This window comes from Pinus tabuliformis, chromosome 8, assembly GCF_031772625.1.
Source record: "Pinus tabuliformis cultivar Carrire ecotype Pingquan chromosome 8, CPIR1, whole genome shotgun sequence".
Lineage (NCBI taxonomy): Eukaryota > Viridiplantae > Streptophyta > Pinopsida > Pinales > Pinaceae > Pinus > Pinus tabuliformis.
Window position 1 is genome coordinate 430,638,127 of NC_142294.1, and position 13,773 is coordinate 430,651,899.

At 41.4% G+C, this 13,773-nt stretch overlaps 1 protein-coding gene across 10 annotated transcripts in view; it reads left to right on the top strand.

Annotated features, from left to right (window-relative positions):
• The first annotated feature begins 1,213 nt into the window (after positions 1-1,213).
• Positions 1,214-13,773, top strand: part of LOC149235884 (uncharacterized) — a 363,269-nt gene continuing 350,709 nt past the window's right edge. For 8 of the 10 annotated variants that reach the window (XM_089372269.1, XM_089372272.1, XM_089372265.1 and 5 more), the window contains exon 1: positions 1,214-1,461. In XM_089372269.1, the coding sequence (XP_089228395.1) occupies positions 1,398-1,461 (64 nt within the window). In that variant the 5' untranslated portion in view covers positions 1,214-1,397. Of the gene's footprint in view, positions 1,462-13,468; positions 13,749-13,773 lie in introns of all 10 variants that reach the window. The other 2 variants (XM_089372264.1, XM_089372263.1) reach the window with 2 other exon arrangements.

The window sequence follows — 13,773 nt, forward strand, 5'->3', positions numbered from 1 at the left end:
AAAACCTTTTCCACTATTTCTTTTATGTGTTATTAATATTTTTTCTTTGGTTTTGTATCATGGAGGGTGAGAGTGATAGGCTAGCTCATGCATTTGGTTGATATTGATGCCATAAACATCACCATAAACCATGTGATCTTTCCTCAACAAACTTTATTTACTTTGAAATGCTCATGAACTTTAAAAAACACTAACAAAATGTGCATTGATAACCAGATATTAAAGTTAAATACACTATTTTATGTGATACTTTTAAGTTTTATTTAAAATTTTTAAACTTTTATTATTATATTTTTAACAATAAGGGCTTATTTTTGAAATGGGTCCAAGTTAACTCTAGTAGAAGAAATTTCTCTTAGCAATGGGATGAAAGATGTATTGGTCTTGCAAAACGTACACCAAGCATAAACCTAAACATATGGATGCAAGTAGACCTATCTCACAATGTGAAAACCTTTTCCACTATTTTTTTTATGTGTTATTAATATTTTTTCTTTGGTTTTGTATCATGGAGGGTGAGAGTGATAGGCTAACTCGTGCATTTGGTTGATATTGATGCCATAAACATCACCACAAACCATGTGATCTTTTCTCAACAAACTTTATTTACTTTGAAATGCTCATAAACTTTAAAAAACACTAATAAAATGTGCATTGATAACCGGATATTAAAATTAAATAAACTATTTTATGTGATACTTTTAAGTTTTATTTAAAATTTTTAAACTTTAATTATTATATTTTTAACAATAATAACATTTTCTATATTTTTAATATACATATCAATATTTATTAAATACTTTGACATATTTTTCTATCAATTTTCTATAAAAATTTATTGGAATGATAAACTTGAGCGATATAATTTGCACAGTCTAAATGCTTCAATTTTTGGGATTAAATCTATTTTTAATATATGTTAAACAGTGAAAAATTTCAATATCACCCGAAAAAAAGAAGAAGCTGTATCCTAAATTCTAAAACAAAATCAAAATATCTGATCTTGATTCAATTATTATTAATAACTATAAGTTATAGGTTTTTTCATTTCCTTTTAATAAAATAAATACCATAACTAAGAAAGAATATTTTATCATATAACCCTCTGCTCAATAAAAATAAACCCAATTTTCAAAAATATTATTTTATTATTGTTAAGAATAATATATATATAAAACATCGGAAATTGATTAAAACATAAAGGCGTAGAGCCTCGTCTCTTCCACGACAAATCCAGCCGGGCTACTTGAGTGGCCCTTTGAAGCGCATAATGTACGTGACAATTCCCGCTGAGGCTTGTGCGACGCTAAAAGCAAGAAGGCCTATATTAAACTCAGCAGGATTCCACCCGTTGGTGATCCTGCTGTTAGAGACTGACTGCAGACATACATGCCCAGATGGATGAAGTCGTGCTCGGAATGTTAGCAGCAATTGGATCGCTTCTCTTCTTTGGTTCGTATGGTACGCGCTGCATTTAGTTATTCAATGTTATTTCGTTCTGAAAAATTTCTACCCTATGCGAAGTAGGTGCATTGAATCGAGTATTACACGATCAGTTTGATTCCAGTTCTAATTTGGGCTGCAATTGATTTAATTACTCGACCAGCCCAGTCCCTTAAATCAGTTGCATTGAAGTTATGATCGTCTTTCGCCGAATGCTATCCATCAATAATTTGCCCAGACCAATTGTGGAATTCTTGGTAGGGAGTATGGACCTGGACTAAATGGATTTGGCCCCATGATGGATATTGCCACCTGCATCAGTATTCTCATTTCTCTTGAAGCAATGCATTTGTGTAGGAACCCAGATCAGGAAGGTTGATGTGCCCAGTTAGGGAAATTGGTCATTTAGTTAATATCTCCATCATATCAGTTTCATGTCGCTTCAGAAACAGTGTATCTATCTATCTACATTAAGTATTGCAAAGGCCTTGTTCCCTGGCTTGGAATTTGATGCTCAGCCCTGGGAAACCCCTTCCTTTTTCTATTGGCTTTGTCGGATCCTTTGGGAAAAAGGTGATTTGGAGACTGCCCTGGTTCATTTGTATTGCGATCATCAAAATGGTACGTATTTGGACTGTGACGATTTAAAATTGATGAGTAGCTAGTGCAGACCTCTGAAGCCGTTGTGAAAATTGTGGAGATTCACAAGAAATAGTGAGAGAATTGAATGGAACTGATCCAAAATGGATCTTGGATAAACCTCTAAGTCTAAAAGACTTCATATAAGAGGTAAAAGGTGCTAAATGGCACAAACCCTTTGTAAATCCGAGTCGGATAAAGAAAAGGGTCAAAGGCGGAGCTTTATATAAATATCGCATCGCAAAGGCATAAAGGGCAGGCTCTATATATTATATCGCATCGCAAATGTGCCAAAGAGAAGGACTTAACTATAGGCCTTAAGGCATTGCGATATGCGATTACCGCTTTATCGCACCGCAAAAAGCCAAAGGGAGGACTTAACTGCAGGCCTTACGAATCCCCGATTGCGATCTCCGACATATCGCATCGGAGGTAGGCTGCCATGCGATATCGGAAAGCGGGCGAGCCGATAGAGCGATTGCGATCGGCGGATCGACGATCAGGCGATCAGAGGAGCAGAAACATAGACCCACGCCGATAGTGATACGCCGATGCGATGGGCTGGTAGCGATAGCGCCGATAGAGAAATCGACGATCGGCGATTGGCACAGTCAAAGGGAAGACCCTTGGGGCCATTGCGATTGCGATATGTGACATGCGATTGGGGCCGATAGCGATGCACCGATATTGGCGATCGGCGATACAAGGAGCCAATGCCAATGCGACGTGCGATTGCGACTTGCGACAAAGCGCGGACCCGATGAGGTTTATGAACGCGGTTGCATATAATTTGAAATCCGAAATTTCGGATTTTCTATGTATTTCCCGTGTATTGATGGTTTTGACCTCCCGCCTGTGCAATTGCGATATTGCGACCAAAGGTGGACCTGATGGAATTATAAACACGATTTCATATTATTTGAAGTTCGTGCTTAAGGCCCATGATGTGTTTTCGTGCGTTTCCTGTGTATTTCTGTTATTTGGCTATTTCGGGAGTGAAGGCCACAGAAAGGGCTGCCGATTCCTTTGTAAACTGTCCCTGTTCCTGAATCACCTATGCCACACTGTAAGCGGGCATTTTGTAACAGGAATGCGTTATACGCAGATAGCCACAGAGCCACAGAGCCAGAGAGCTAGAGGGCCAGTCGAAGAGACAGAGGGATGATTACACACAGAGAAACGGACAGAGAGCCACAGAGCCGGAAGGATGCCTCATAAAAGCCAGAGAGCACAATTGAAAGTGAGGGAGCTTTGAGTCGCTTGGAGGTCAAGCGAAATCAGAGAGCTCAACTAACGGGAGTTGCGTGGAGGTCGAGTGAACCCAGAAGTTCGCAAAAGCCAGAGTTGAGAGCCAGAGCCAAGAGCCAGAGTTGAGAGCAAGAGCCAGAGCGAGAGCCGAGAGCCAGAGCCAGAGCCAGAGCCAGAGCCAGAGCCAAGAGCCAGAGCCAAGAGCCAAACGGCCAGGGACAGATGGTATTCTAAACCCATAGGTTCAGTGTAAACCAATGGAGTTGAGTGTGGAACTTGTAAAAGAAAGATTACCATAATCCCAGAGAGCCTAGTCGAGTTGACTAGAGCTCAAAGAGATGTAGCTCAAGATATCAGGGTGAACTCCATATTACATTATTGTCTCATGTCTTTGCTTATTTGCTGCTTTTATTTACTGTTATTTGAGTTTTATTTCAGCATAAGCAAATGAACTCAAAACACATAAACAATTAATGACAAACACAAGCATACACCTATTTCAAGTTCTTTTAATTCCGATTTATCATTTATAAGCATAGATCTTGGGAATATATAAGCTTTGGAGTGGGAGAGGTTCTTGTAAGCCGACAAGAAGCCTTTAGTGCCCCATTTCAGATCATGAACCAACACAAACCCAATTTCTTCAACAAAGAGAATAATAAACCAGGGCTAGGGCAGAGCAACACTTGAAGAGAAATCAGCCAAGAGGAGTGCAACTCTAGAGAGAGCATAAACCCAAAAACAAGTGTGCTAGAGAGAGAAATAAACCCAAGCACAAGAGAGTGCAACATTTGATGGGCACCCTTAGACAATCACTTTATTAAGAATGAAAAAAAATCACATGACAATCAACTACAAATGAGAGTTGTGTATATATACACAACTCAAGGATTAGGGTGATTTCGCAAAGAAGGGTTATAAGCCTATGTGTACAAGGTCAGTCCCAGCCAAACCTAGAAATATAATGGTGATTACATTATAAAGTCATCTGTTGCTGAACGTGAAGTTCACATCATTTTCAATAAGAAAATCAGATTCTTAATAAGTGTGGAGTTTTGTTTGATTTTTGAGCTTTGCCAACTCAAAGGAATTACTTATTTTGCCAATGTGTTCCTCTCTAGCTGAAATGTTGGGTTTTGCTAAGGTTTCAAGAATTGGATGATTAATGCAAATTCCAAAATTTCATCGCAACCTTGAGGTTTCTTGTAGCTATTTCCTATGAAATTTTAGCCTTGGGACTGAATCTGAAATATGAATTTACAGCAGCAGTATTTCAGTTCTATCGAACCCAACTTCACAAGGCAGGCCAGAAAAAAATTAGCATTCAAGTGTACTTCAAGACCTTAAAGCTACAGCCCCTAAGGCACACTTTCCAAACATATAACAGATCTGAAATGTCTTATAACAGCAGTAAGTCTGCCTTCTCATTTTACAGAAATGTGTTAAATATTTTCACCAATTAAATTGTATGTTATGTCAAACCTGTGCATAACCAGGGCTACAATTTACTCAATCATGAAGGTAACATAAGCTGAAAATTCAGATCTGCAAGTACACAAAATTTGAACAGCTGAAATTTCACACACACACATATGCACATAAGATGAAATGCAAATACATACCATAGTATTATCACAAAGCTAGTAGAATTCAAGCTCCCCAAACAGTAGGTAAACCATAAGGCAGCCCTAGGCGCCAACTCCTCCTAGCTAAGAATAACTCCCAGCCAAAGCTGGTTGCTCCACCAAAGATCCTCAATAAGCTAGCAAACACATTGGCAAATCCTCTTTGGCCTTTCACCAAGCTTGTATTACAAATTTACAAAATCTCTCCACACTAGAACTCTTGTCTTTCTTATGGTTAACAAACCCTAGCCATGTTGCACTCAAGCATATAACAAGACAACTTTAGCAAATTAGCGCTAGCCTCCAAATCCATATTTACATCCTATCCTCAAACTCTAGGTCTCCAATTCTTGCATGAATGCAAACACCAAGAGTTCCTTGAGACATCAAGTGTACAATAAACAAGTCTTCCAAGCATGGCACTACACCAAGCTCAAGAATCATCTAACGAGGCTGTCCATTATCTTGCCATAGTCATCATGCAACATAGAAGAACAAGGTTGCAATATCATCCGAGTGTTAGCTCTAGAAGACAAACCATCCACTCCACTTGTGTCATGTTCTACTCAAGGGATTATTAAATATTTGCATGGCACAAATCCTCGTGTCTCACAAGAGAATGTTGAAATTTGGTACCGGAGGACAGGTGGTTCCCTTAGGCTTTGATCTTTGGCCTAGGGAAAAGTGTCCAAAAGAATTTAATTTTTCTCCTAAAGTGACTTTATAATTTTATAAAGTTAAATCTAATTTAAAAGTGACTTTAAGTGATAAAGTTATTAAGTCTAATTTTAAAGTGACTTTTATAAAGTCAATGAAAAATTAGAAAGGAAAAGTGACTTTGGAAATAAATGACTAAGTGGGTCTTTATTAAAGTGGGGTGAATTAAAAAATAGAAAGTGAGATTTAAATGAGCATTTAATCTCAACCATTGATCTAAATCTATTTCAGCCATTGGATTTAGAGATCACCCAAAAGTCACTTGGATCACCCAAAAGTCACTTGGAGTTATATTAAAGGAGGAAAAGGAGGAAAAGGTCATTCATTCTTTCATGAGCAGATTGGGAGAAGGAGAGCAAGAGAGATTTCTGAGCAGGAAGGAGAAGGAGACAGCAGCTTGGCACACATTCCAAGGCAGCAGTTGAGCAGATTTGTACAGCTGATTCAGCACATAGTGAAAGGCAGATTTTTGCACAAAAATCGAGGAGCAGTTTGCTGATTTTTCTGCACACAAAACGGAGGTCGTACAGCATTTATTGCTGTCCTGTTTGCTGTAATTTCCAGATTGCTGTGAGGCACGGGAAAGGAGATAAGTTGTAAATTTGCTTGCTGATTTTTTGCTGAATAATTCTCACTGTAAAAAGACAATTTTCAGAAATAAAGAAGAGCTCTCAAACTGGTTTTCCCCAAGAGTTGTAGGGGGTTTTTCCAGGGTCAAGTTGACCAAAAATATCAGTGTTTTAATGTGTTTTAATGGCTGTTTTTAATTGCTGATTTTTAATTCTGCAATTTCCAGCATTCTGAAAAATTTCCAGAATTTGTGTTTTCAGCAATATTTATTTTTTTCAGTCTGTTAAATGTATGGTTATGGGAATAGGCATTTAACTACATGGGAGAAATAAAGAGAAACTGAAAACCGGGGTGGGAAAACAGAAATTTTTACATGGTATCAGAGCTTGAGTGCTGAAGGGCAGTTTGGGACAGCAAAAGGAAAAATTACAGTTGCTGATTTTTCACTCAGAAAATTCCAGCAAGCTGATTTTTTCATAAACAACAGTTTTATCTTTACTACAGCAGTGCTATTTTTCAGTTTTAGGACAGCAGGATGTCATTGGGATTGAGGGTGGAGGATAGGCTGGATGGGCATATAAATTACAGCGTTTGGAAGGAGAGAATGCAGAGTATCTTTGAGGAGGCAGAAGTCTGGGATATCATGGTGCATACCGCACAGAACCCTGTTGTTGTGCCCACTGATGTTACTCAGTTGGCTGAGTATAAAAAGAAGAACAATAAGGGTAAGAGGCTGATTCTAGACGGAATCAAAGACCATTGCATTCCTCATGTGAGAGGAAAGAGCAATGCCCATGAGATGTGGACAGCATTGTCCAATCTCTACCAGAGTACCAATGAGAACCGGAAGATGGTCCTGAAGGAGAAGCTGAAGAACATTAAGATGGGTAATGATAGTGCAGTTGGATATCTCACAAAGATTACCAATGTGAGAGATGAGTTGGCAGCGATTGGAGAGGCCATTCCATCCACTGAGTTGGTGCGTATTGCAGTGAATGGCCTCCCCCGTTCATGGTTGAACTTTGCTGATGGGGTTTGTGCACGTGAGACCCTTCCCACATGGGAGAGGTTTTGGGATGATTGCATTCAGACAGAGATCAGGAAAGGACAGCTTGGGGCAGCCAAGCCAGTTGAGCAGGATGAGGATGTAGCACTGGTGGCAGGAGGCAAGAAAGGCAAAGGTAAAGGTAAACAGGGGAACACACAGAAGGACTATTCCAAGGTGAAGTGTTGGAATTGTCAAAAGATGGGACACTATGCAGTTGTGTGTCCGGAGAAGAAGAAGAAGAAGGGGAAGAACCAGGACGTGGCAGCTTCAGCAGAGATTGAAGACTTTGCTGGTCGTTTTGACCGAGAGTTTGCGTTCACTACGTGTGAGTCCTCTAGTGCAGGATCACCTGCCACACAGGTTCAGAGGGAGCATGCTTTTCCCTCGATTAGCGGAGCATCTTCGGGTATCTGGTATGTGGACAGTGGGGCTTCACGTCACATGACAGGAGTCCGTGAGTACTTCTCAGAGCTTTCAGAGAGTGGCACTGGTATTGAGGTAGTACTCGGTGATGACAGAGTTGTTAGAGCAGTCGGGGTGGGGACAGTGACATTTCAGAGGGAGTCCAAACCTCCCTTGAAGGTGTCAGAGGTTCTTTATGTGCCAGGGATGAGGAAGAACCTCATATCCGTCTCAGCTTTGGAGGACAGAGGATATGACGTACTGTTCAGGGGAGGACAGGTGTTGATGTATCCCAGGGACACTCCAGCTGATTCAGCTAGAGTGATAGGTGTACGCCATGCAAAGGTGTACAAGTTTGCATTTCAGCCCCTTTTGGCATTGAGCAGTAGTACCGACAGCAGAGCTAGCAGTTCTGAGCTGTGTGAGATTTGGCACCGCAGGATGGGACATATGTATCATGGAGCCTTGAGGACATTGCGGGAGATCACTACAGGTGTGCCAGATTTCAGTACTGATCACTTTGATACTTGCAGAGGTTGTGCGATGGGCAAATTTGCCAAATCCCCTTTTCCCAGCAGTGACAGCAGAGCGACGGGGATACTTGATTTGATTCATTCCGATGTGAGCGGTCGGATGTCTCATGTTTCCTTGAGTGGGTATGAGTACTATGTTTTATTCATTGATGATCACTCCAGGAGGACCTGGATTTATTTCTTGAAGACCAAGAGTGAGGTCTTCAAGCAGTTTCAGGAGTTCAGAGCTCTTGTGGAGACACAGACAGGCCGAAAGATCAAGTCCTTGAGGTCGGACAATGGAGGAGAGTACACCCTTGGAGAGTTTGTTGACTATTGTGCGGAGGCAGGCATTAGGAGGGAGTTCACTGTTCCTTACAACCCCCAGCAGAACGGGGTTGCAGAGAGGAAGAACAGATCCATCATAGAGGCTGCCAAAGCTATGTTACATGATCAGGGGTTGCCATTGTTCTTGTGGGCAGAGGCCTGCAACACAGCTGTTTACTTGCAGAACAGGAGTCCGCATCGTGCCTTGGGGCACATGACTCCGGAGGAGGCTTTCTCTGGGAAGAAGCCTGATCTTGGTCATCTTCATATCTTTGGATGCATTACATACTCCTATATACCCAAGGAGAAGAGGACCAAACTAGAGCCCACCGCAGAGAAGGGTATCTTTGTGGGCTACAGTGAGACCTCAAAGGCCTTTCGGATTTACATTCCTGCACAGAGGAGAGTTGTTGTCAGACGGGATGTGAAGTTCGAGGAGGACAGGGCCTTTAGGAGGTCACGGGAGTTAGAGTATCTGGATCAGCCAGACCCTCAGCAGCAGTTGAGTCAGTCGCAGGGATCCAGTGGGCAGGGATCAGGAGGTACATCTATGAGGATGTCAGGTCCGTCAGTGAGCAGTGGCTCATCGAGCCAGAGGGGTGGTGCTCCGGGCAGCATGCAGAGCAGTTCACAGAGCAGTTCACTAGGGAGTCCACTGATGGACAGTTCACACGGTACCTCAGCTTCTACAGGTTCAGGTGCAGGCAGGAGGACAGCAGACAGACAGTCAGGAGTTCAGGCTACTGATGATGATGAGGAGGAGGAGTTTCATTCTCCGGTGGAAGAAGTGCGCTCAGGGAAGAGGAAGCCCAAGTGGCTTCAGGACACCTTGAGAGATGCCACATCTGTTGCTGAGCCGAAGAGGCTGGTCAGAGAGAGTAGACCACCTGAGAGGTTTTGTAGTTATATGGCGATGGTTACCAGCATCCTTGACTCTGAGCCTTCTAGCTATGAGGAGGCAGCTAGCCAGCGGGTCTGGAGAGAGGCCATGCAGGAGGAGTATTCTTCTATCATGAAGAATGATGTTTGGGAGGTGGTGCCGAGGCCTGAGGGCAAATCCGTGGTTACTTCCAGATGGCTTTACAAGGTAAAGCATGCTGCAGATGGCAGCATTGAGAAATTCAAAGCGAGGTTTGTGGCTAGAGGGTTCTCCCAGGTAGAGGGAGTTGATTATGAGGAGACCTTCGCTCCCGTGGCTCGATATACTTCGATCCGCTCCATTATATCGATAGCAGCAGAGATGGGTTGGAAGATCCACCAGATGGATGTGAAGACCGCATTTCTCAATGGCTTCATACAGGAGGAGGTGTACATTGAGCAGCCACAGGGCTTTGAGGTGCATGGGAAGGAGTCCCATGTGTGCAGATTGAAGAAGGCCCTTTATGGCCTGAAGCAAGCTCCCAGAGCTTGGTACTCCAGGATAGATGCATACTTGCAGGGGATGGGTTTCACAAAGAGTGAGGCAGATCCGAACCTTTACTTTATTGTGATTGGTGAGGAGCCTCTCATTCTGGTGCTGTATGTGGATGACTTGATCATTACAGGTGCAGAGAGACTCATAGAGCACTGCAAGAGAGATCTTGCGGCGGAGTTTGAGATGAAGGACATCGGCTTGATGCATTACTTTTTGGGTTTGGAGGTGTGGCAGGAGGAGGGGCATTTCTTCCTGGGGCAGGGGAAGTATATTGTGGACATCCTTAGCAGATTCCACATGGAGGATTGTAGACCCATGTCGACACCGATGATCACCAACTGGAAGAAGCTTCATGCTTCGGATTCCGAGTTGGTGGATCCCACATTGTACAGGCAGCTGATTGGTTCCTTGATGTATTTGGTCAACACTAGACCAGATATCTGTTTTGCAGTCAACACGATGAGTCAGTTTATGTGTGAGCCTAGGAAGGTTCACTGGGTGGCTGCAAAACACATTTTGCGGTACTTGCAGGGGACAGTGGATTATGGTCTGGACTACAGGCAGGGAGATGGAGTGAGATTGGCAGGATACACTGATTCTGATTGGGCAGGTTGTGCTTCTGATAGGAAGAGCACTTCAGGGTGTTGTTTTGGGTTGGGTTCAGCAGTAGTGTCATGGTTCAGCCGGACGCAGCAGTCAGTAGCACTGAGTTCAGCGGAAGCAGAGTATATGGCAGCCAGTCTAGCTAGTTGTGAGGCCATCTGGCTTCGCAAGATGTTGTTTGGCTTATTTGGTCAGCCGTTGAGACCTTCAGTGATTTACTGTGATAATCAGAGTTGCATTAAACTCACGGAGAATCCAGTATTTCATGACAGGTCAAAGCATATCGGGATCAGATATCATTTCATCAGAGACTATGTTCAGAAGGGAGCTGTGAAGCTTGAGTATATTTCCACTGATGAGCAGGTTGCAGATATCCTTACCAAAGCCTTACCACGGGGCAAGCATGTCTACTTCAGAGACAAGATGGGTGTGGTGAGGAACACCTTCCTCGGTAAGAGGGAGTGTTGAAATTTGGTACCGGAGGACAGGTGGTTCCCTTAGGCTTTGATCTTTGGCCTAGGGAAAAGTGTCCAAAAGAATTTAATTTTTCTCCTAAAGTGACTTTATAATTTTATAAAGTTAAATCTAATTTAAAAGTGACTTTAAGTGATAAAGTTATTAAGTCTAATTTTAAAGTGACTTTTATAAAGTCAATGAAAAATTAGAAAGGAAAAGTGACTTTGGAAATAAATGACTAAGTGGGTCTTTATTAAAGTGGGGTGAATTAAAAAAATAGAAAGTGAGATTTAAATGAGCATTTAATCTCAACCATTGATCTAAATCTATTTCAGCCATTGGATTTAGAGATCACCCAAAAGTCACTTGGATCACCCAAAAGTCACTTGGAGTTATATTAAAGGAGGAAAAGGAGGAAAAGGTCATTCATTCTTTCATGAGCAGATTGGGAGAAGGAGAGCAAGAGAGATTTCTGAGCAGGAAGGAGAAGGAGACAGCAGCTTGGCACACATTCCAAGGCAGCAGTTGAGCAGATTTGTACAGCTGATTCAGCACATAGTGAAAGGCAGATTTTTGCACAAAAATCGAGGAGCAGTTTGCTGATTTTTCTGCACACAAAACGGAGGTCGTACAGCATTTATTGCTGTCCTGTTTGCTGTAATTTCCAGATTGCTGTGAGGCACGGGAAAAGAGATAAGTTGTAAATTTGCTTGCTGATTTTTTGCTGAATAATTCTCACTGTAAAAAGACAATTTTCAGAAATAAAGAAGAGCTCTCAAACTGGTTTTCCCCAAGAGTTGTAGGGGGTTTTTCCAGGGTCAAGTTGACCAAAAATATCAGTGTTTTAATGTGTTTTAATGGCTGTTTTTAATTGCTGATTTTTAATTCTGCAATTTCCAGCATTCTGAAAAATTTCCAGAATTTGTGTTTTCAGCAATATTTATTTTTTTCAGTCTGTTAAATGTATGGTTATGGGAATAGGCATTTAACTACATGGGAGAAATAAGGAGAAACTGAAAACCGGGGTGGGAAAACAGAAATTTTTACAGAGAAAACCCTCTAAGAACATCCATGACATCTCTCTCTTCTTCATGCCATTTTAGGGTAAACATATCAAACACCAATGGCTTCCTATAAGACTTGTTCAAAACAATTAAAAAGATAGAATAAAGTGCAATGATGATGTAATAACAAAAACTCTCTCCTTCCTTTATATATACTACAAGTGGGGAAGGTTAACCTAAAACAAGGACTTATGTCCATAGAAGTAGCCAACAAAGCAACTCCACATGGAACACTCTAGAATACAAGGATGTACAAATGTTATTCCAAGGCTTATTCAAACCCCATGATGAAATGTCCTACAAACATGAACCTTCTAGGGCCTAACACCCCTCCTCCAGGATGGCATGCTCTCCAACAAATTGTTAGTCCAATGCTATCTCGTCCACGGCTAATTTCCAAGTGTCCTCAACCAAGGCATACCTCATCTAATTGTGTGCTGGCTGTCCTCTCTCATGCCTAATGCTTCTCCATTTGTGTCAATGTGCTAAGCACGCTCTTATGCTTCTCCTCTGTTGAAATTGTAACTAGTGTCGATCTTCATATTGTATTGAAAAATATATCATTGATGTACTTATTATATTATTCATTATTATATTTTATTTTTGGTCAAATCATGTTCTTCATGCTTTTAGAGTCAAAAAGAGTCAAAAATAATATATTATGAGTCAAAGAAAAATGTATTTGAGTCATGTCCCACTTGGACATTTGTAAGAAAAGAAATCTGATTTTTATGTTGAGTCAAAAGTCTACAAAAATGTCAAGTCGACCCTCCTTGGGAAAAGTCAGCCTGGGCCTCCAAGAGACACCTATTCGACCTCCTGTATAGCTATATATAAGAGGACATTTCAGCTTACTTGTGACATCAATTCAATCATCCAACAAGAAGTACATCTAAACCATGCGAAGGAGGACAAGAAGCAGAAGTCAAAGGAGAGAGAAATGAAGTCAAAGAAGAGATAATTTTTCTTGAACGAATTTCAGACTTGAAGGCCAAATTTTTCTGTGCTACTGCAGGCCCGAAATTTCAGGGGTCGAAATTTCAGGAGTTGGCCAAATTTAGAATATTTTGACCATCATTATCTTTAACATTGGAGGTAACTTGGAGGAGGGTTTGACTTGGCATTTTTGGTGGTAGTTTTGGTCTTGGTCTTGGATATCTCATTTTGATATGATTATGTAAGAGAAGGATTGTTGGGTTTTACCCCTTGTGGGGTTTCTTCCTGGCTTGGAGCCTAATTTTTGTGCCTCTTGTCTTTTTGCTTTTCTTGAAAGACCAAACATTTGTATAATTGCTTGATGAAGAACACTTAAGAAGTAATAAGAAGACATTAAACTTTCACAAGTAATTATCAAGACAGAGAAATCAAGCCTAATCTCACTACACTTGATTTCTCAACAGGGTAACAGAGCTAAGGAAGATCGAAGAAGCAAGAAAGCCTACTTCATCTTGTGACAAAATTCTGTGGCATCATTTCAATGTTTTGTGGCTTAATCTAGGTTTGAGACACAAATCCGAACCCTCTGGTGACTTGAACAGAGTTCTGTGGCATTGATCAAAGTCTGCAGCACATATCCGAGCTCAGTTGTGAGTTAACCCAAATTTGTTGCATAAATCTGAGTCTGAGGTCTATATCCAAGATTGAGACAGTGGTCCGAGATCCGTAGCATTTGTCCAAGAGGTTCGAAACCTTTACAATCTGTTCT